The sequence below is a fragment of the Hippocampus bargibanti genome, linkage group LG09 (genome assembly GCF_051943395.1).
Source record: "Hippocampus bargibanti isolate YZ-2025 linkage group LG09, ASM5194339v1, whole genome shotgun sequence".
Classification (NCBI taxonomy): Eukaryota; Metazoa; Chordata; class Actinopteri; order Syngnathiformes; family Syngnathidae; genus Hippocampus; species Hippocampus bargibanti.
The window spans coordinates 25,100,978-25,124,912 of record NC_142742.1 but is presented as its reverse complement, the minus strand read 5'-3'; the positions used below and the strand labels follow the sequence as shown (position 1 = coordinate 25,124,912).

Here is a 23,935-nt window from a genome sequence, read left to right as displayed (position 1 = left end):
ACTGGGTGGGCAAGAGGTCCTTCCAGATGACTGGCAAACTGCAGCAAACATAATCAGAGACACAGGTCGGAAAGTACTTGGTGGATCGAGTGGAAGAAATGTAGATAAGGAGACTTGGTGGTGGAATGGGGAGGTGCAGGAGTGTATACAGAGAAAGAGGTTAGCAAAGAAGAAGTGGGACACTGAGAGGACGGACGAGAGTAGACGGCAGTACAAGGAGATGCGGCGCACGGTTAAAGTCAAGGTGGCAAAGGCCAAACAAGAGGCCTTTGATGACTTGTATGCTCGGCTGGACAGCAAGGAAGGTGAGACTGATCTTTACAGGCTGGCGAGACAGAGATACAAAGATGGGAAGGACCTGCAGCAGGTTCGGGTGATTAAGGATAGAGATGGCAATGTATTAACAGGTGCCAGTAGTGTGATGGCAAGATGGAAAGAGTACTTTGAAGAATTGATGAATGAGGAAAATGAGAAGGAACAAAGAGTAGAAGACGTGACTGTTGTGGACCAAGACGTAGCAAACATTAGCGAGGATGAAGTGAGGAGGGCGCTGAAGAGGATGAAGGCGGGAAAGGCACTCGGGCCTGATGATTTACCAATGGAGGTATGGAAGTGTCTTGGAGAGGTGGCGGTGGTGTTCCTGACTGGGTTATTCAACAACATCTTAGATGGTGAACAGATGCCTGAAGAATGGAGACAAAGTGTACTCGTGCCCATTTTTAAGAACAAAGGAGATGTGCAGAGTTGTACTAACGAGAACGGGGAACAGGTGGCGGAGAAACTAGAGATGTGGAAATATTCCCTGGAAAGGAGAGGAATGAAGATCAGTCGCAGCAAGACGGAATGTATGTGTGTGAATGAGAGGGATCCAAGTGCAAGAGTGATGCTACAGGGAGAAGAGATAAAGAAGGTGGAGGATTTGAAGTACTTGGGGTCAACTGTCCAGAGCAATGCAGAGTGTGGAAAAGAGGTGAAGAAGCGTGTCCAGGCAGGCTGGAGAAAAATGTCAGGTGTGATGTGTGATGTCAGGCTTTCAGCTAGGATGAAAGGAAAAGTGTATAAAACGGTGGTGAGAGCAGCCATGATGTTTGGACTGGAGACAGTGCCACTGAAGAAAAGACAGGAAGCAGAGCTGAAGATGTTGAGCTTTTCTTTGGGAGTGACCAGGTTGGATAGGATCAGGAAGGAGTACATTAGAGGGGCAACTCATATTAGAGGCTGTCATGATCTGGTTGGCGACCAACGGGGGGCGCTGTCGGCCCCGCCTGCACCTGCACAGGGTCTGGTCGTCCCGATCAGATTGGCGACCAACGGGTAGCGACGTCAGCCCTGCCTGCTTCCTCGCAGGTGCTGGTCGTTTTAATCACTGACACTTAATGGAGAGAGCTGGTTGACATGATGCAGAGAAGGAAGGCAGACATACTGTGTGTCCAGGAGACCAGGTGGAAAGGGAGCAAGGCGAGAAGCTTAGGGTCAGGGTTGAAGTTCGTGGTGAAGACAGAAAGAGAAATGGAGTTGGGGGTCATCTTAAGAGGAGTTTGTTAGGAATGTCTTACAAGTAAAAAGAGTATCAGATAGAATGATGAGTCTGAAGCTAGAAATTGGAGGCATCAGTGATGTTCAATGTTCTTTGTGGGTATGCCCCACAAGTAGGATGTGAGCTGGCGGAGAAGGAGACATTTTGGTTGGACTTTGAGGAAGTCATACAGAACATCCTGAGAAGTGAGAGGGTTGTCATTGGTGGAGACTTCAATGGACATGTTGGCGCAGGAAACAAAGATGATGAGGAGGTGATGGGCAGGTTTGGACTCTAGATGAGGAACGCTGAAGGACAGATGGTGGTTGACTTTGCTAAGAGAATGGAAATGGCTATTGTGAATACTTTCTTTCAGAAGAGACACGAACATAGAGTGACCTATAAGAGTGGAGGCAGAAGTACACAGGTAGACTACATTTTGTGTCAACGGCGCCATCTAAAGGAAATTAGTGACTGCAAAGTAGTGGTCGGTGAGAGTGTAGCCAGACAGCATAGGTTGGTGGTGTGTAGGACGACGCCGGCAGTGAGGAAGATGAAGAAACCAAAGGCTGAAGTGAGGACAAAATGGTGGAAGTTGAAAAAGGAAGAGTGTTGCATGACATTTAGGAAGGAGGTAAGACAAGCACCGGGTGGGCAAGAGGTCCTTCCAGATGACTGGCAAACTACAGCAAACATAATCAGAGACACGGGTCGGAAAGTACTTGGTGGATCGAGTGGAAGAAAGGTAGATAAAGAGACTTGGTGGTGGAACGGGGAGGTGCAGGAGTGTATACAGAGAAAGAGGTTAGCAAAGAAGAAGTGGGACACTGAGAGGACGGACGAGAGTAGACGGCAGTACAAGGAGATGCGGCGCACGGTTAAAGTCAAGGTGGCAAAGGCCAAACAAGAGGCCTTTGATGACTTGTATGCTCGGCTGGACAGCAAGGAAGGTGAGACTGATCTTTACAGGCTGGCGAGACAGAGAGACAAAGATGGGAAGGACCTGCAGCAGGTTCGGGTGATTAAGGATAGAGATGGCAATGTATTAACAGGTGCCAGTAGTGTGATGGCAAGATGGAAAGAGTACTTTGAAGAATTGATGAATGAGGAAAATGAGAAGGAACAAAGAGTAGAAGACGTTACTGTTGTGGACCAAGACGTAGCAAACATTAGCGAGGATGAAGTGAGGAGGGCGCTGAAGAGGATGAAGGCGGGAAAGGCACTCGGGCCTGATGATCTACAGAGGAATAAAGTTGATGAGCCATACAATGAAACTCATTCAAGGTGGAGGTGGGACTCCACCAGGGGTCAGCTCTGAGCCCCTTCTTGTTTGCTATGGTGATGGACAGGCTGACAGACGATGTGAGACAAGAATCTCCTTGGATCATGATGTTTGCAGATGACATTGTGATCTGTTGCGAGAACGGGGAACAGGTGGCGGAGAAACTAGAGATGTGGAAATATTCCCTGGAAAGGAGAGGAATGAAGATCAGTCGCAGCAAGACGGAATGTATGTGTGTGAATGAGAGGGATCCAAGTGCAAGAGTGATGCTACAGGGAGAAGAGATAAAGAAGGTGGAGGATTTGAAGTACTTGGGGTCAACTGTCCAGAGCAATGCAGAGTGTGGAAAAGAGGTGAAGAAGCGTGTCCAGGCAGGCTGGAGAAAAATGTCAGGTGTGATGTGTGATGTCAGGCTTTCAGCTAGGATGAAAGGAAAAGTGTATAAAACGGTGGTGAGAGCAGCCATGATGTTTGGACTGGAGACAGTGCCACTGACTGCCTGCTTTTTGGGATCCGCACCCGCCATCACCACCTCGCAAACCGTGACACAGGCTTTGGAGAGAAAGTCAGACTGAGATGGTTTGGACCAGATGTCCAGAGGAGAGAGAGAACGACTATATGGGGAGAAGGATGCTGAGCCTTGAACTGCCAGGCAGGAGACCGAGAGGAAGACCCAAGAGGAGCTTTATGGATGTGGTCCAAGAGGACATGAAGGTAGCTGGTGTGAGAGAAGAGGATGCACAAAACCAGGATAGATGGAGGACATTGATTCGCTGTGGCGACCCCTGAGGGGAAAAACCCAAAGGAAAAGAAGACCTCAGAATTCCAACCTTTAACTCAGAATTCCGACTTAATTCAGAATTTCGTCTTGTAGCTCAGAATTCTGATTTGTAAATGAATATACATATTTTGTCAATGTGTTGACAAAGTCTTGAATGGTCACATTCCGCTTTTGTGCTCCATCCACTTTCATTTCAAAACGTGGCTCCATTTTGCTTTTGTTTTTGTTGTTTTTTTTTTTGTCCACCCGTCGCTCATATTTGGTGTCAATCAGAAAAAGAAAAGTTCTTCGAATAGGATCCATTCCAAACAAGAGAAGACACTTTGTCACTTTGTCACTTTGTCACTTTGTCTTATCGGATAGCCCTCCCAAAAAGGGTCCGTGTGGAGAGAATGTTTGAAAAATCTTTAGCGTCCCTAATAATTAAATAATAAGAAATAATTAGAATAATAATACGTTTGATTTGTAAACGGCTTTCAAAACTCTCAAGGTCACTTTACAGTCACAGGAGACGTTTTTCTATGGGTGAGCAGTGGCAGCCACATGCGCCAGCGTTCATTTAACCGGGAAGTAACACAACAGTAACCTAGCTTGCTAACTAATTAATAGCTAGCCAGTTAGATAACAATTAGATAGAAAGCTAGCCAGGCAGCCAGATAGCTAATAGGTAGCGAGGTAGAAAGCGAGCCAGCTAGATAGCTAATAGCTAGGTTCAATTTGGATCGTTCATACAATAGCCTGCTTAGGCAACATTCGTAATGCTGATGAGGTGATACCGCTGGGAGTGGGGGTAATAGGCCAGTCGTTAGTCAGGAATGTAGGAACAATCAGTGGGGCCACAGGGAGGTGTCCTCTGCCCCCCGCCCAACCTGAGAGTAGGGACCTATCATAGCTGTGTCCGGCGCCGCCATGCCTGGACATTAGGGATATATAAATGGGGCCGATACGACCAGTCAGACTTTAGTTGGCTGACGAAGCCTCTTGGATAGGAGGCGAAACGTCCGAAACCTTCACTTTTGTACAGATGACGGCTGAAGAAACCTTCTCATCGATGGACCACTCCTGTACGACTGAGAGCTTACACAGACGAATAGCTAGCTAGGTCGAACGCGAGCCAGGCAGCCAGATAGCTGATAGGTAGCTAGGTAGACAGCTAGCACGCTAATAGATAGCGAGCTACATAGCTAGCCAGGATAGCTATATAGCTAATAGAGGCTGAAATGGAGCCAAAAGGCACTTTTTTGGCAGGGCTTCTCCATATTTGATGTTGCCCAAGGAAGGGCTCCGACGCCAATTTGCTTTGTCCTTTTCTTTTCTTTTTTTGCGGAAAATCCCAAGTCGACCACGCGGAGCGAGCGAGCGCGATGAGACGAGACGGTCGCGGCCGCCCTCGCCGCCCCGGAGCGCTGGCGATGTACTTACGGTGACCTTCGCCGCGGCAACCGTGGGAGACGCCTGTGGACACGGCGGGCATGAGGGCGTGCCGAATAGCCATCTCCCACACGCGGGCCACGTCCAGACCCGCCCCGCTCACCTGCCAGCAAATGACATCATCAACGCGGGACCACGAGGAAAACAACCATGATAGCTAGCCAGGAAGCCAAATAAGGCCTGAAGGAGTTTTTACCCGAAAAAAAACACCATGTGTAGTAAGGCGTTTTTAGATAACAATAAAAACGACCGTGCATAGTAAGGCGTTTTTAGACCCCCCAAAAAAAAACCCATGTATAGTAAGGCGTTTTTATCGATGAGAAGGTTTCTTCAGCCGTCATCTGTACTTTTTTCGAAGGTGTCGGTCAAAAAAGTAAAGGTGACGGCTGAAGAAACCTTCTCATCGATGGACAACTCCTGTACGACTGAGAGCTGACACAGACGTAAGGCGTTTTTAGGCAAAAAAAAAAAAAACGACCATGGATAGTAAGGCGTTTCGAGCCCAAAAAAACGACCATGTATAGTAAGGCATTTTCCCCCCCCCAAAAAAAAACGACCATGTATAGTAAGGCGTTTTCAGCCCCAAAAAATGACCATGGATTATAAGGCGTTTTTGACCTGAAAAAAACCACCATGTATAGCAGGGGTCGGGAACCTTTTTGACTCAGAGAGCCATAAAAGTCAAATATTAAGAAATGTTTTTCGGTGAGAGCCACACACACACACACACACACACACACACACACACACACACGCACGCACGCACACGCGGCCACTTTTCAACTAGATGTCAGAATGTATGATGTCAAATAAGTTTGTGATGGTACTCAGCGTTAACATGAATGTTTTTCCGTTCCTCGTGATTGGTAAAAATCCAGGCAAACGATGGGAATGAAAATCAACTCGCCGGGTCCATAGGCAAAGTTACTGCTATAGCTAGCCTGCACACGGCTCCTAAGCTTCCACACTTGCTATCTGAAATCTACTTCTCGCAGAAGTAGATTGATGCTAATGTTAGCATGATGCTTGTTAAAATGTCACTGACATTCGACTGTTTCATCCATGCTATTGTTTCATTGCAAATTCGAACGAGAAGCTTTTCTCTGATCAAAGGCGAATCCTCCGCCGCGTTCAAGCTGAAGTGTACTCGTCGGGCTCAATTCAAGGGCCGTTTCAACATGACATCCAATCAAAATGGCGCTTTGCACCAACCTAGGTCAGTGTCTTCCAATCAAAATGGCGCTTTCAGCCAACCGCAGCCCCAACAGGAAATGAGCGGCGAAAGAGCAAGAATATGTATTTAGTTTTATCGGCGAGCAATATGCAATCATCCAAAGAGCCAGATATGGCTCGCGAGCCATAGGTTGCCCACCCCTGATGTATAGTAAGGCCTCATCCCGTCGTCATTCCGCCTTTTTCAAGATTGGTGGAAAATATGGCGGCAAAAGCCAATTGGAACAAGTCACGTGGCATTTGGGACCCACCAAAAAGTCATCAAAAACATCGCGCAAAACGGCGAGAAAGTTCGCCATCGAGGAAAAGGTTTCTTCAGCCGCCATCTGGGCTTCTTTGAAGGGGTCGTACATTTGGCTCCTCATCCGTGAAGCTTCGTCATCGAACTAAAGTTGTGCTGGTCACCCTGGCCCTATATCTCTAATGGACATAGGTGGCCAGACTTCTGGTCTGATGATAATAATCCAGTTCATTTCGAAGCGCCTATCAAAACTCTCAAGGTCACTTTACAGACACAGGATAACTTTTTTTCTGTGGGTGAGCTGCGGCAGCCACACGCGCCAGCGTTCACTCAACCCCGAAGTAACTCAAATAGATAGCAAGCGAGCTAGCAAATAGATAGCGAATATATAGCTAATAGCTAGCGAATAGATAGACAATCGCTAGCAAATAGCTAGCTATTAGCTAGCAAATAGCTAGAAAATAGCTCGTGAATATATAGCTATTAGCCAGAGAATAGATAGCTATTTGCTGGCGAATATATAGCTATTACCCAGCAAACAGAGCCTTTTCAAAACCTTTTCCTCGATGCACCGCTCCTGTACAACTGAGACAACCAGATGGCCTGGATGCTGACGAGACAAGTCGATACGCAACGGGGCCGGTTTGGTTGTTGAGTGATCTCACCAGCGCGTTACCGCCCGTCCCTCCGCCGGCGCCATCGCCAACGCCTTGCGGGTCCTCGCCCACAAAGTAAACCAAGGCCGCCGCGGTGGTGATCTCGAAACAGTGGGCGTTGGCGCCATCCGGGAGGAGCGAGAAGGTCCGAGCGTCCTCCAGCGACAAGATCTCCGCCAGCGGAATCTCCTGAATCGCATTCAAATCAATTTGTGGCAGGCATTCCATGTTTGGAGCCTCGCATCTGATTGGACGATAGATTACCTTGTAATATTTACTTCCTGTTTCGTTTTGGTACAAGGTGATGCATTTTGTGTCCAGGCGCCAGTAATGCCTCTTCCTCTGAAACGCAAGACAAGTCCTCTCGTGACGCAACGTCCCCTCCTTGGTATTGATCCCAGACAAGTAACCCGCAGTACTAGTCCGAGATGACAATACGGGAAACCGGCGAGGAACTATGAAGATGCAAGTTGAAGAGCTCCATTTCAAGCTAAATGCTGCTTTGACTCCATCTTCGTGCACAAGGGAGGGAGTCCAGGAGGAGTTGGGAAATCTTGTAGGTCACTCCAGTTTTGAACAACGGCCGTTCATTTAGACAACATGCGCACGGCCAAAAACCGTCGAGAGAGGCGACGGCGACGAGAGAAGCGGCGACGAGAGAGGCGATGGAGAGAGAGGCGCCGGCAGCTTACCAGAGTGTCCTTGCTGGTGTAGTGGACCATCCAGCCTTCCTTCACCACGTTGCTGTTTTTCCTCTTGGTGTGTTTGACCGACTGAACCACCCTCATGAGGGGGATGTTGTTGCTGGTTGACGGGCTGCAGGGGGGGACAAACATTTGATTGACGTCACCAGTCCCCGTCGAAGGCCGGTCACGAACACTCTGACTTTCACAGATCAAGTCTGGAACTTGAAGATGTAATTCCTCAAGTATCAAAGAAGGAGCTGCGCACCTGATAGCTCTGCCGGACTCGTCCCCATCCAGGTCTTGCGAGTCTCCCGGGTCTCCAGGGCCCTCTGTAGTCATGGCGATTGTCACGTCGTCGCTCGTGGCGGCCGCGTCGTCGACGTCGTCCACCGGGCCGCCGCCCCTCTCCTGATCGTCAAGGCAACCCTCCGCCATGTTGCCATCCGACTCGGCCCCCGGACTGAGCAGCTCTGCGGGATCGGATGTCAAAGCTGGAATCGGTGCGTGCGTGCGTGCGTAGCGGTGCGGTGCAAGCCTTCACCTCCGTTCCTGGAAACTTCCCCCAGGCAGTTGTTCGGGATTTTAGGAGCGCAACGCTTGTGGCAGTTGAATCGGCAGTCTGCACAAGAACAGGAAGAGCAAGCGAGGCCACCGAGTGACTTTGGGCCGGCACGAGCGCCGTTTGCGCCCGTTAACGCCCGGGACCTCTTACCTTTGCACTGCAGGCCTTGCCTGAAGAGTCCCTTGAGGAGTTTCTTGCAGTGCTGGCAGACGGTGGGCCTCGTGTACGAGTGGATGAGGAAGCTGTGAGGCACTTTCACCTTGGACAGCAGCAGTTTGTCCAACTCGATGGGCCGGCCCACGTACGACTGGCAGCTGGCGCGCCGCTCGCGACCCCACCACGCCTCTGACGGCGGCGGCGACCACTTCTGCCAAAAGCCAAGTCGCGCTTCGGACCCCTCGCCTCCCTCGGTCTCGTTTGGAAAACCCCGCGGCGGGTTTCGAACCCGAGTCCGAGTCGTCGGGACGCCCCTTTGGGCGGTTCTCACCCGGACCCGGCCACAAAACTCCTCAGACCTCAGCCGCGGTCGTTGGCAGACGCATCCGATTCAAACGATCGGATCACCGGCAACGAGCTCCAGACGGTTCTTTTGAAACGTAACCCTCACGTCGGTTTGAAACGCAGATTTGCAAATGTAAACCCGGTGTCTGAAATAACATCTGCCCGGCTGCCCGGGGCGTGCAACTTTTACATCGGGCGTACAACTTAGAAAACGTCTCCGCTCGGGTGGCCGACAACTTTTCCAAGAAAAATAACCTTTTGCTCTCTACAATAAGTCAACTTTATGGCCGGGCAGGCAACTTTTCAGAGTTGTCTGCGCGTCCGCTAACTTTTTGTCATCGGTTTCAGACACTGGTAAACCACACGGTTGATTTGAGAGCCAAAGCCCACACAGGCGCGAGGCCCCGATTTGAAGGCGCGACCCCGTTTGGTGAGCCTTACCTCCGTGTTGGGACTGACGGGGGACTGCAAGACAAGAGCGGAAACAGGAAGTGAAGTGTCGCTAGACCAGACGGCGGACGGGCGGGCGGGCGGGTGGACGACGGCGTGAAGGCGCTAACCAGCAGGGCCTCGTCGGCGTAATGCTGTGGCGGCGAGGGCTCGGCCGAAAGGGGCCGTCCCCCCAGGTTGATGGGCCACCCCGTCAGGGACACGTTGGACGGACGCCGTTTCCTCACGCCGCTGCAATCGTTGGGGATCTTGAAGGCGCAGCGCTTGTGGTAGTTCAGACCGCAGCCTACAAACAAAATGGAGTCTTGGAGTCTTAGAGAATCCCTCTCTCTATTTGCTATGTATTAGCTATCTATTAGCTGTCTAGCTGGCTCGCTAGCTATATAGCTAGCTATCCTTTAGCTATCTAGCTGTGAACCTGGCTAGGTAGCTATCGATTAGCGACTGTATCCTGTGACTGTTAAGTCACCTTGAGAGTTTTGAAAGGTGCTTATAAATGAAATGTATTATTATTATTACTGTATCTATTAGCTATCTAGCTATTTTTCTATCTATTTTTTTGCATGTTGTGGGACGTTTACCTTCACACTTAAGGCCTTGACGCACCAAACCCCACAACATCTCGCCGCAGTGGTCGCAGAAGGCCGGCGCCCGATACGAGTGCACAAACAAGCAATGCGGACGAATCTGGAAATCTTCCACCGTGGCTGAAGCTGAGCACAGACAAGCACACGAAAAAAAATACCTTGAAGACCTTGAAGACCTTTTCGGAGCCGTTTGGAGAAGAAGGAAGCAAGGAAGGCGAACGGACCCGAAAGGACGGCTTCCACCAGATCCCCATCTTGAATCTGCGAGGCAGAGTGCAGTCGCTGCAGAACGTTGTCCGACGCCGAGTCGTGGCGGAAGAGCACCATCTTGTCGGAGATGCCGTAGAAGACACACTCGGGGATCTGAAGGCGGACGGACACCCCAGCAGGCCGTGAGCCGGCAACCGAGGCCTTCGGGCCCCAAAACTGGCTGGCTATCTGGCTGGCTAGCTATTTACTGTATATTAGCTAACTAACTAGCTGGCTATCTAGCTTGCTAGCTATTTGCTCTCTATTAGCTATCTAACTAACTGGCTGGCTAGCTAGCTATCAATTAGTTACCTATCAAGCAATCTGTCTACTAACTAGCTATTGGCTGGCTGGCTTGATTTCTATTCTATTTGAGTTATTCAGGGTTGATTGAACGCTGGCGCTTATAAATTAAATGTATTATTGTTATTATTATTATGATGATGATTATTATTAGCTAGCTACCTAGCTTTCTATCTATTTAAGTTACTTCCGGGTTGAGTGAACGCTGGTGCGTGTGGCTGCATATGTCATCACAAAGAGGGTACAGCAAGTCCTGAAGAATGAATGTCTGTGTATTTGTTTTGTCATATTGTCTCTATGCTGTCATATTATTTGTTATTTAGTTTTTTTTGTTCTTTTGACTTCAAGATGGCGCCGCGAGAGTGGCTGCCTTTCCAGCAGCTCATGTATTTTGTTTTTCTATTTTCATTCCTTTCATCACTTTGCTGCTGTGAAATGTAAATTTCTCCACTGTGAGACTAATAAAGGCAAATCCAATATCCAATAATATATATTGTGATGTCACGAGAGGCTGTGTCCTGGAGGGCAAATACATCCCCCTAAGATGGCTCCACCCAGAGAGAGTCTTGGCCCCACCTGGTGGAAGGCAGCAATTAAAACCACACACCTGCAGCTGATCAGGGCTTGATTGGAAAGCAGGCCTCTTAAGGCAGAGAGCCTCTGAGTGTGCGGTTTGGGGAAAGACAAGCTCGATTGCTGTGCTCTGTGGAGAAGTTGATTGCTGCGTGGAACTCATTGACAGTTGGGACCCCACGACTGGACACTGGATTTGAACCTAGCTAAGGTGGCTACGCTACATGACGAGGACGTCAAGAGGGGTGAGGCCTAGAGACTCTTGGAAAGAACTCCGTCTTCAGTTTTACCTCAGAAGAGACTTTATTTGGATTTAAGTAGCAGAAGAGACTTTATTTTGATAAGTATCGGAAGAGACACTGTTCAAACCTTTGTTGCTTGTGAATCCCCCCTGGAACCCTTGATTAAAACCTTTTGTTTGTATCCAAACCTGTCGTCCATTGCACTTCTTGTCCCGTCCCGCTGAGAGCCAGCCTCTCATGATATCACAATATATATATATATATATATATATATATATATATATATATATATATATATATATATATATATATATATATATATATATATATATATATATATATATATATATATATATACAGTAAAGTCTCGTTATATCGATATCGGATATAGCGATAGTCCCGGTTATATCGATACTATTTCTATGCACGCACGGAGAAAATTACATGCAAACAGGGTCGGATATATCGATAGTCCCGGTTATATCGATATTTTTTCGGACTCCCTTGAATATCGATATAACGAGACTTTACTGTATATCTATATATCCATCCATCTTCTGCCGCTTATCCGGGGTCGGGTCGCGGGGGCAGCAGCTTCAGACTTCCCTCTCCCCAACCACTTCTTCTAGCTCGTCCTGGCGGATCCCGAGGCGTTCCCATGCCAGCTGGGAGATATAGTCTCTCCAGCGTGTTCTCGGCCGTCCCCGGGGTCTCCTGCCAGTGGGGCATGCTCGGAACACGTCACGAGGGAGGCGTCCCAGGGGCATCCTAATCAGATGCCCGAGCCACCTCACCTGGCTCCTCTCGATTTGGAGGAGAAGTGGCTCGACTTTGAGCCCCTCCCGGATGACCGAGCTTCTCACCTTATCTCTAAGGGAGAGCCCGGACACCCGACGGAGAAAGCTCATTTCGGCCGCTTGCATCCGGGATCTCGTTCTTTCGGACGCAACCCATAGCTCGTGACCATAGATGAGGGTTGAGACGTAGATCGACCGGTAGATTGAGAGCTTTGCTTTTTGGCTCAGCACCTTCTTCACCACGACAGATCGGGACAAAGTCCGCACCACAGCAGACGCCGCACAGATCCGCCTGTCAACCTCTCGCTCCCTCACACCCTCATTCGTGAACAAGACACCCAGATACTTAAACTCCTCCATTTGAGGTAAGATCTCCTCCCCGACCCGGAGAGGGCACTCCCCCCTTTCCCGACTGAGAACCATTGTCTCAGATTTGGAGGTGCTGATTCTCATCCCAGCCGCTTCACATTCGGCTGCGAAACGCTCAAGCGAGAGTTGGAGAGCTCCACTTGAAGGCCCCAACAGTACAACATCATCTGCAAAAAGCAGAGATGCTACACTGAGGCCACCAAAACAGAAAACTTCAACGCTTCGGCTCCTAGAAATCCTGTCCATAAAGGTCATGAACAGAATCGGTGACAAAGGGCAGCCTTGGCAGAGCCCAACCCTCACTGGAAACGATTCCGACTTATTGCCGGCAATGCGAATCAGACTCTGACATCGGTCGTATAGGGACCGAACGGCCCGTATCAGGCGCTCCTGTACCCCATACTCCCGAAGTACCCTCCACAGAACTCCACGAGGGACACGGTCAAACACAATCTCCAAATCCACAAAGCACATGTAGACTGGTTGGGCGACTTCCCATGCACCCTCGAGGACCCTGCTAAGGGTGTAGAGCTGGTCCACTGTCTCGCGGCCGGGACGAAAACCACACTGTTCCTCCTCAATCTGAGGCTCGACTTTCCGACGGACCCGCCCCTCTAGGACCCCTGAATAGACCTTTCCAGGGAGGCTGAGGAGTGTGATCCCTCTGTAGTTGGAACACACCCTCCGGTCCCCCTTTTTCAAAAGGGGGACCACCACCCCGGTCTGCCAATCCAGAGGCACTCTCCCCGATGACCACGCAATGTTGCAGAGGCGTGTCAGCCAGGACAGCCCCACAACATCCAGAGCCTTTAGGAACTCCGGTCGGATCTCATCCACCCCCGGGGCCTTGCCACCGAGGAGCTTTTTAACCACCTCGGTGACTTCAGTCACAAGGATCGGAGGGCCCACCTCGGAGTCCCCAGACACTGCTTCCTCCAAGGAAGGCGTGTTGGTGGAGTTGAGGAGGTCTTCGAATTACTCTGCCCACCTGTTCACGACGTCTCGAGTCGAGTTCAGCAGCGCCCCACTCTCACTGTACACAGTGTTAGTGGTGCACTGCTTTCCCCTTCTGAGACACCGGATGGTGGACCAGAATTTCCTCGAAGCGGTCCGGAAGTCGGCGTCCATGGCCTCACCGAACTCTTCCCATGCCTCTGTTTTTGCCTCTGCGACCACCGAGGCTGCATTCCGCTTGGCTAATCGATACCAGCTGTCAGCCCAATAGGACTCCTTCTTCAGCTTTACGGCATCCCTTACTGCTGGTGTCCACCAGCGAGTACGGGGTTGCCGCCACGACAGGCACCAACCACCTTACGGCCACAACTCTGATTTGCCGCCTCTGCAAGGGAGGTACGGAACATGGTCCATTCGGACTCAATGTCCCCCACCTCCCATGTGTATAGTTCTGCCGGAGGTGGGAGTTGAAACTCCTTCTGACAGGGGATTCAGCCAGACGTTCCCAACAAACCCTCAAACACGTTTGGGTTTTCCAGGTCGGACTGGCCACTTCCCCCACCAACGGAGCCTACTCACCACCAGGTGGTGATCAGTTGACAGCTCTGCCCGTCTCTTCACTTGAGTGTCCAAAACATGAGGCCGCAAATCCGATGATACAACTATAAAGTCAATCAGCGAACTGCGACCAAGGGTGTCCTGGTGCTACGTGCACCTATGGACACCCTTATGTTTGAATAAAGTGTTTGTTATAGACAATCCGTGTCGAGCACAGAAGTCCAATAACAAAACACCACTCCTATTCTGATCGGGGCGGCCGTTCCTCCCAATCACGCCCCTCCAGGTCTCACTCTCATTGCCCACATGAGCTTTGAAATCGCCCAGCAGAAGCAAGGAGTCCCCAGGGGGAGCGCTCTCCAGCACACCCCCTAAGGTCTCCAAAAAGGATGGGTACACTGAACTGCTGTTTGGTGCATATGCACAGAAAATAGTCAGAACCTGTCCCCCCCACCCGAAGGCGGATGGAAGCAACCCTTTCGCCTAACGGGGTGAATCCCAACGTACAGGCGGCGAGTCGGAGGGCAATAAGTATGCCGACACCTGCTCTACGCCTCTCACCGTGGGCAACTCCGGAGTGGAAGAGAGTCCAACCCCTTTCGAGAGGGCTGGTACCGGAACCCAGGCTGTGTGTGGAGGCAAGCCCAACAATGTCTAGTCGAAACTTTTCAACCTCGTAAACCAGCTCGGGCTCCTTCCCTGTAAGAGAGGTGACATTCCACGTCCCAAGAGCTAGCTTCTGCAGTCGAGGGTCGGACCGCCAGGGTCCCCGCCTTTGGCTGCTGCCCAGCTCACAATGCACCCGACCCCTCTGGTGGGCCCTTGAGAAGAAGATACATATATATATATATATATATATATATATATATATATATATATATATATATATATATATATATATATATATATATAGGGCCAAAACTACCAACAAATTTCAGTCCGTTGACGAAGCATCTTGGATAAGAAGCCAAACGTCAAAGAAGTACAGATGACGGCTGAAGAAACCTTCTCATCAATATTCATGATATTTAGACATGAATACTAGACACTCGGTGTTGTTGTTGTCTTCTCGAGGTGCCTGGTTGAAACAATACTAGATTGTCTCCATTGGACCCGGGTGGCCCAGATGCATCTGCTACCATTCGAACTACTGTTCAGGAAATCCAACTGTGTGAATATGAACCCAATGAATCCTGGTCACCGCTTCTGAATATTAGTACAGTGATACCTCGGCTTACGAAGGCTTTAGCTAACGAACTATTCGCCTGAAGAAATTCGCGAGAATATAATCTTTATTTTTCTTTATTTTAGTTTTCGGCGGATGAACCAAACCACATAGTGTCTTTCTTTGCGTGCAGACTTGGTTTGTTATCGAGTGGAGTACATTTGCTCTTATGGGAGCAAAAAATACCCCACCAGAGGCTAGTGTTCAGCCAATGACGGTCGAGCAGAAGAAGGAGATCATTGAAAAACACCAACGAGGTGTGCGTTTGTGTGAATTAGCTGTCCCGGTACCAGTATGCTAAATCGACCATTGCTACGTGTGGCTAAGGGTGTTTCTGTATTATCTAAGCAACGTCTCAGGCAATAGAAGAGGTTGAAAAACTTCTATTGAGTTGGATTAACGAAAAGCAGCTAGCATGGGACAGTGTTAGTGAGGGTATTATCGCAGAGAAAGCTTCATTTGGATATCATCAAGAGGCAACCTGGAAGTTCGTCATCCATTGGCAACTACCATCACAAAGGTAAATAAAACGACTTTATTATCCTGTACAGTTTATTTCTTTCATTACAATCCAGTCGCAGATTTATTAGACATAAAATAAGGTCTATTTTGTGTAGTTTTAAGGCTTATTTCGGCAAAAATGATTTTCTATGGGGACCTGGGAACGGATTATTTTCATTTTAATGGTTTCCAATGGGAAATTAATATTTGGAAGACAAAATTTTGGCCTTACACACACTTTCTGGGAAGCAAATAAGTTCGTAAGCTGAGGAATCACTGTATGTTCAATATTTGGTGGAGTAGATCTTGTTCTCTTCAATCTCCAAAGCGCTTCAAAGTGACTGGTTGACAAACTGTCGCATGCAACTTCAAGGCCTTTCCGGACCGCCAAAGCCACAAAAGGGGCAAAGGGGGGCGGGTGGGGGTGGCATCATTGACTTGGTTGGCGCGGGAGGAAGAAGAGGCTGCGCCGCCCTTCATCAGGCCTTCACCCTGACGCTTCCTTTATCTGCGCCGCTCTCGTCCTGGTGGTCGCCACGGCAACGCCACTCTGTCGGCATGGCAGCGGCCGCCGCCGCTCCAGGCTGCTTCCCCTTCGCCCCTTTTATTGCGCGCGCGCGTGCGCGTTAGCCCGCTAGGCACGATGGGTCGCCGCCCTAAAACTGGTCGTCCGGCAGTCACGCTGGCAGGTCGCGCGGCGCAAAAACCGCTCGCCTCCGAATGGAGTGCGGATGAGGCCAACGCTTCGCACGGCGGCGCGCACGCGCTTCTAAAAGCCATCATGGCAGGAGGACACTTCACGGGCGCAATCATCACCACCATCATCATCATCATCTTCGGTTGCCAGGCAACAGGAGGAAAAACGCTCCAGTGACACGAGCGACTTTCTGATCGCCGCCGTGTCGTTCCACACAATTCGTTGGCGCTTTTGCACTCTGGGGAAAAGCGTTTTACAAGTCGGACGAAGGCTTCCGCCGACATGCGGGTCATTTTGGACACCCTGTCAAAAGTCGCCCGACAACCACCAAATAGCCCAGCGCCACGCCCCGATGGGGCAAACTTTTCTTCGTCATGGAGAACCAGCCACCAAAAACTAGCATGAGCTTTATTTTGGAAGTTCAATTCTTGTTAAATATAGTGATACCTTGGCTTACAAATTTAATTGGTTCCCAAACAGAGTGTGATGGGAAAAAAGGGTGTATCCCAAACATTAATTTCCCATAGGAAACCACTGAAATGAGAATAATCTGTTCCCACGTCCCCATAAAACATCATTTTCTACTAAATAAGCCTTAAAATGACACAAAACTATACCTTATTTTAAGCAAAATAAATCTGCGGTGGTATTCTAATTAAAGAAATAAACTGTACTATATAATAAAGTGGTTTTATTGACCTTTGTGACGGAATGGAGTGGCCGCTTTCATCAGCATGAAACACTTGATGCAGAACGTAGCCTTCTTCTTCCACCATCTTGAGGAATAATTTCTTGTAATCTGTGGCAGCTTTATCGTCAGAACTGGCTGCTCACCAAGACAAATGACACTATGAATCCCTGTACGACGCTAAAGTTGTCGAACCATCCGTGGCAAGCCTTGAAATCATCAATGGATGACGAACTTCCGTTGCCTCTTGACGATATCCGAGTGAAGTTGCCGTGCTTCCTCTGCCATCATTTTACCTAGTTCCTCATCAATTGTGTTCTGTTTTAGCTGTGTTCATAGCTTTTTGCATCAAGTGTACAGATGGCTTGTGCCTTTGGGTCATTTGTGGAGCCTGATTGATGGGATATTTTAACCTTGCAGTCTACACTCTGCCTTCGAACTATCAACAAAGTTGAAAACGAGTTCAAATTTCACTGTTTCCTATCCATTTTCTCACTCTCTCTCTGTTGTCTGCCCGTCTCTTTCATGTTTAACCCTCTTTCATGTTAAATTCTCGTGAATTTAACGTTCGTAAGCCGAAAAGTTTGTTAGCCAAGGCGTTTGTAAGCCGAGGTATTACTGTACAAAGAAATGCCAGAAGTAATGTCATGCTAATGTATGCTAACATCATCTGTTAGCATTGCAGTCCAATGTTGTCAGGACGCGGCGCTGGGGATTTCTCACCCGGTGGGGAAGCTTGTTCATTTTCACCAAACTTCATTTAAGGAGCCGCCGCGCATTCATCACTTCATTTGCGTGAAGGTGTTAAGTGTGTCATGCAGGTGTTGAGGTCACCTGCTGCTTTTGCTAGCAACGTGGCGCACGTGTGTGCGGGCGAGCGCACCGCTAGCATCGTCGCTATCAGTTCAGGTGCAAAAGCCTCGCCTAAAGTGCCGCAATTAGAGCAACTTCAAGGACACCTTCCTTTCTACGGATTTGGCTGTCGGCTTCATGCTCGTACGCGCACAAACGCCATCACGTGAAATTGTGACCCGTCAAGATGGCCGCCGCCGCCAGCTTGCAATTAAATGTTTCGAGGGGAGCGCGCTTCCCTTCGTATCTATTCTTTCTTTTTTCCTCCCGACTTTTTTTTATTTATGTATTTATTTAGCCATCCAGGTGTCTATCTAGCTATTGAGCTACCTGGCCAGCGACCTCGCTAGATGTCTATCCGCTATCTGGCTGGCTATCTATAAGCTATCTCGCTGGCTAGCTATCTATTAGCTAGCAAGCTCACTTTCTGTCTCTTTGAGTTACTTCAGGGTTGAGTGAACGCTGGCGCGTGTGGCTGCCGCTGCTCACCCACAGAAAAACGTATCCTGTGACTGTAAAGTGACCTTGAGAGTTTTGAAAGGCGCTTAGAAATGAAATGGATTATTATTATTATTATTATTATTATTATTATTATTATTATTATTATTATTATTATTATTATTATTATTATTATTATATATTCACTATCTATTAGCTATCTATCTTGCTGGCTATCTCGGTAGCTGTCTATTAGTTATTTATTAGCCAGCTTTCTATCTATTTGAGTTACTTCCGGTTGGAGTGAACACTGTGTGGCCGTTGCTGCTCACAGAGAAAAACATATCCTGTGACTGTAAAGTGACATTGAGAGTTTTGAAAGGTGCTTAGAAATGACATTTATTATTATTATTATTATCAATTTAGCGCGGCCCCCTGAGGTCACATGACCAAGCGGCGGCGGGATCCAAACGTAATGCAGGAAGAGCGCGATTATCCTGCAGCGTCGCACATGATCTGTGCATGACCGTCACGCTAAGCCTTCAGTGGCTTATGTGGATTGGTCGCTGGCACGTTGTGGATTGGTCGCTGGCCGTCCTACCTTCTGGTCCACGATGGAGCAGGCCACCTCGCGCACCTGAGCCAGACTCGCCTCCGTCAAGTCCAGCAGGACCGGCTCTCGGCTCAGACCCATCTGGATGTGGAAGGAAATCGTGTTGCCGGCGCCGCCGTCCGCTCCTCTTTCTCCTCCCCCAGGGAAGGAGAGCGGGCTGGGAGTGCGAATAACGGGAGGCGCACTCATGCCGGGAGAGAAAAGAGAGCCGGAGCCGGCCGGGCGGATGATGGCTCACAAGGAGGAAGAGGAAGAGGAAAGAGGGAGAGGAAGAGGAAGAGGGAGGTCGTCAGAAGTTGAGAAAAAAAAAGCAAGAGGACGGAAGGGAGCAAGAGACTCTCCAGCGGACGCTGATGCTGCGGAGGGAAAAGAGGAGGGGGAGGAACAGGGAGGAGCAGGAAGAAGAAGGGACTCGTCATCCTCCATCATCACCATCACGACACACGTGCGCAACTTGCCTCAAAACAACACCACAAAGTTCTCAAGGTTGTCGTGGAGACGCGGGCGGCGCGCGCAGGCTGCCGTTGGAGCGCGTCCATCATGTGACTGAGAGGAGCGGCCAATCGCAAGAGGGACCTCGCCGGCTTAGCAACAGAGGCTAACGCTAGCACCCCAAAGAATCGCCGGCAGAATGCCTCCACTTCTCATTGGATTTTTTGGGGCCGATGAAACATCAGGCTTGCGCTGAAATCAGACGGCGCCTTCACTTCCTGGTTGGTCGCGCTCAGGAAAAGAAGGCAGCCAGACAAATGAGGGAAATACATTCAAAGTAAAACATTGACTCAATCACTAGCATTGCAACTTAGTAGTCAACAAAGAAAACAACAAGCTAACTAAATAACAGAGTGACAAACTGCTGCTAACTAAGGAGCTAAGCTATTTACAAAAAAAACTAAAAGAAGCGGATCGACAAGCTCGTTGGCTCCTTCACCCGCAACGTACCAAATGATGACAAACAAATATGGCTGACCAACACGGAAAGCGTTAAAAACAAAGCCTGAACGCACCACTCGACTTCCTTATCACATCGCTTCCTGGTGTTGCGTCTCATTGTGATTGACTCAACTCCTTCCTGGCCCTGCCCCCCCTGCCCTTTCCCACTGCCACACTTATCGAACTGAGTACACGCTACACGCTGTACTATCAAGCTGAAGTCATTTTTTTTCGGGGGGGGGGGTTCTACAAGAACTCACTTCAAGCTTTTTTTGTTTGTTTTTGCATTACTACACTACCTCACTTTACTTACGACACTACCTCACTTTACATACGACATCTACCTCAATTTACATACGACATTGCGCCACTTTACATACGACACTACATCACCTTACATACGTCACTACCTCACGTTATATATGACACTACCTCACTTGACATACGACACGACCTCACTTTACATTCAGAAATGACATGTATTGTCTGACTTTCCACAACTTCATACCTGTACATTTTTGCCATAGAAAGTACGTTTATTATGCATTTTAAGACGTGTACAACGTACAAGAAAATCTGTACGGAAAAACGCAAATGTGTCCATTATGGGTACCATCCGGTATCCAGCGACGATCACGAAACGGCAAATCAATCAAGTCAAACGAGTATCGTTATCGGTATGTTTTTTTTTTTTTTCATTGCAAACGAAGCGAGCGTTTCGATGCTATTGTGCGCAAGCGTCTGCCGCCTGGGGATTTCCCATTGCATCATTCCCATCACACGTGAAAAAGCGAAAGTCAGGACGATACGAGGGATTGATAAAAGCTTTGAAGAAAGGTGTGGTATATTCGGTTTCGATGATGTAAAGACGCATTTTGATACAAAGAGCCACGCCAAAAACGTACAATTCTGGAAAACATAGCGATCATACAATAGCATACAATAGGAGAACACTGTAGTCATTAAGCAAGACTTGTGATTTCATCATTTGTTAAGAGTATGTACAGATTGATAGCACGAAACATATGTACAATATATCATGTTAAACAAACACGTTTGAAAAAAATAGAAAAGTGTCCAGTTTTTTGTTGTTGTTTTTTTTTCACATGTGATGATTGAGAATTGCAAAGCCTGACAGCAGTCGGTAGGAACGAGCGGCGGTACCTCTCCTTCTGGCAGCGCGGGTGTAATAGTCTCTGGCTGAAGGAGCTACCCAGTGCTGTCAGGGTGGGCAGGAGGGGGTGGGAGGGGCTGTCCATCATAGCCTTTAGTTTAGCTAGCGTCCGTCTGTTGCCCACCTCCTCCATAAAGTCCAGCCAGCAGCCCAGGACAGAATTGGCCCTCTTGACAAGGCGCTCCAGTCTTTGCCCGTCCCGGGTGGTGATGCTGCCTGACCAGCAGACAATGCCATAGTGGATGGCTGAAGCCACCACGGAGTCATAGAAAGTCTTTAGGGGTGACCCCTGAACTCCAAAAGACCTCAGTTTCCTGAGGAGGAAGAGGCGACTCTGTCCCTTTTTGATTAGGGCATCCGTGTTTGTTGTCCAGTCCAGTTTATTGTTGAGAGTAACACCCAGGTACTTGTAGGAGGTCACCCTCTCAATGTCCGAACCCTGGATGTTCAACGGTGCGGGTGAGGATTGTTTCCTGCAGAAGTCCACCACCAGCTCCTTGGTTTTGCCGGTGTTGATCTGGAGGTGATTCTGCTGGCACCAGTCCACAAAGTCCTTTGTCAGTCCCCTGTACTCCCTATCGTCTCCCTCTGTAATGTGGCCGACAATAGCTGAGTCGTCAGAGAACTTCTGAAGGTGGCTGGTTGGGGTGTTGTAGTTGAAGTCCGAGGTGTAGAGGGTGAAAAGGAATGGAGCCAGGACCGTCCCCTGGACTGTCCCCTGCGGCGCTCCGGTGCTGCAGAGAAGCCTGTCCGACTCACAGTTGTTCTCCCTCACGTACTGTGGCCTGTTTGTGAGGTAATCTGTAATCCAGGATTAGGTGCTGGTCGACTACGGCATGTTGCAGCTTGTCCCCCAGTAGATTTGGCTGGATGGTGTTGGAGGCACTGGAGAAATCAAAGAACGTGATCCTCACCGTGCTCCCAGCATTCTCCAGGTGCAGCAACGCCGTATGGAGGAGGTAGATGATGGCATCCTCCGCACCGATGCTGGGCTGGTAGGCAAACTGTAGCGGGTCCAGCGATGAGCTTGCCAGCGGTCGCAGGTGGGCGAGGACGAGTCTCTCCAGCGTCTTCATCAGGTGAGACGTCAGCGCCACCGGTCTGTAGCTGTTGAGCTCTTTTGGGTTGGCAATCTTGGGCACTGGGACCAGGCATGACGTTTTCCACAGCTGTGGAACTCTGCCCAGCTTCAGGCTCAGGTTGAACAAGTACTGGACAATGACACAGCTGGTCGGAGCAGGACTTGAGGAGTCGGGAACTGATATCATCCGGACCTGCTGCCTTCCTCACCTGCATCCTCCTCAGTTGGTTCCTCACCTGCGCAGTTGTGACAGACAGGTAGGAACCGGGAGGCAGAGTGGCGGCTGAGGGTGTGCCAACGGTTGGGAGGGCAGTTGTTGGTTGCGGGAAGCTGGTCGTGAGAACGGGTGGGGCGTGAAGTTGACGGTGGGCCGGGGGCGACAGGCGTCTTGTCAAACCGACTGAAAAAGCAGTTGAGTTCATCTGCCCAGTCCTTGTCTTTTTCGTTCAATGTCACTGGGCTTTTGTGGCCTGAGATGTTTTTCAAGCCCTTCCAGACGCCAGCGACATTGCTGGCTTGCAGCTGCTCCTCCATTTTCATCCGCTAGGCCTTCTTCCCCTCTGTGATCTTCCTCCTCAGTTGGATCTGCACGGCCTTCAATTCCTCTCTGTTGCCCGACACAAAAGCCCTTTTCTTTTCCTTCAGGAGGGCTTTTATGTCGGTCTTAATCCATGTTTTGTTGTTGGAAAAACACCGCACAGTCCTGGTGGGTACGGTGTTTTGGTCCCCAAAGGTTATGTAGTCTGTGATGGTGTCGGTGAGTGAATCAATGTCCTCCCCATGGATCTCAGTGAAGAGCTCCCACCTGGTTGACTCAAAACAGTCCCGCACATTCTATGTATAATAAGTGTGCTATTGTATTGTAATGAAAGAAATACACTGCATTGTATGATAAAGTCACTTTATTTACATTTGTGATGGTCATTGATGGCTTGATGGAATGGCGTTGGAGGTCGAAGGTCAAAGGGAATTGCTGTTTGGAAAGAGATGCACATTACACGAGGACTGTAATTGAAGAAATAAACTGTGCTGTAAAATTGTAAAAGTTTTATTTACCTTTTTGATGGTCATTGATGGCTTATGGAAGGAGAGTCACCTTCCATAAGGACTGTTGGTAACTTAACTTCTGCATGATGTCTTTGCTTCTTTGCAGACTCCTCATCCTTTTTGCTGATTAAAAACCTCTTAATGGACACCTGTTGCTTTCTGACTTGTGAGGTCTTACGAAGCTGAGGCATCACATGATCGTTCATCATGTTGATGATTGTCATAGCCACAGTCTTTTCTGGATGGAACTGCACATCATTCCACTTTGCCAACATTGCCTTGATGCGCTCACTTGATGCTGCAGCCATCCCCTCCTCCTCGCCCTCAGATGTTCTCGAACCATCCGTTACTGGCTTAAAAATCCTCAATAAGCGCCGAACTTCCAGGTTGGCGCATATCGGCGTGAATTAGCCGTGCTTTCTCGCATAAAATAGCTTTACTCACGCCGTCGCCGGATCGCTGCTTTTCGTGAATCCAAATTAACAGAAGTTTTTCAACTTCTTCGATTGCCCGAGACCGTCGCTTTGAGAGCACGGAAACACCTTTTGCAACAGAATGGTAGCAATGGTTGACTTAGCATAGCTGTGCTCGGCCACTAAATCACACAAACGCATACCTCGTAAGTGTTTTTCAATTATCTCCTCCTTCTCAGCGACGCTGATTTTATTTTGTGTCTTTTGGGCTGAACACGAGCCTGTGGTGTTTTTTTTTTCGG

The 23,935-nt window shown here is 49.1% G+C and overlaps 1 protein-coding gene across 2 annotated transcripts in view; it reads right to left on the bottom strand.

The window, feature by feature from the left end:
- prkd1 (protein kinase D1) overlaps positions 1-19,394 on the bottom strand; it is a 27,917-nt gene extending 8,523 nt beyond the window's left edge. For both annotated transcript variants that reach the window (XM_089004687.1, XM_089004688.1), the window contains exons 1-12: positions 18,974-19,394; positions 10,151-10,289; positions 9,921-10,052; positions 9,450-9,625; positions 9,331-9,354; positions 8,539-8,755; positions 8,368-8,445; positions 8,092-8,296; positions 7,833-7,956; positions 7,405-7,482; positions 7,150-7,329; positions 5,002-5,113 (exon numbers count right to left, since the gene is read on the bottom strand). In XM_089004687.1, coding sequence (XP_088860813.1) covers positions 5,002-5,113; positions 7,150-7,329; positions 7,405-7,482; positions 7,833-7,956; positions 8,092-8,296; positions 8,368-8,445; positions 8,539-8,755; positions 9,331-9,354; positions 9,450-9,625; positions 9,921-10,052; positions 10,151-10,289; positions 18,974-19,174 — 1,666 coding nt within the window. In that variant the 5' untranslated portion in view covers positions 19,175-19,394. The remainder of the gene's footprint in view (positions 1-5,001; positions 5,114-7,149; positions 7,330-7,404; positions 7,483-7,832; positions 7,957-8,091; positions 8,297-8,367; positions 8,446-8,538; positions 8,756-9,330; positions 9,355-9,449; positions 9,626-9,920; positions 10,053-10,150; positions 10,290-18,973) is intronic.
- Positions 19,395-23,935: the final 4,541 nt, after the last annotated feature.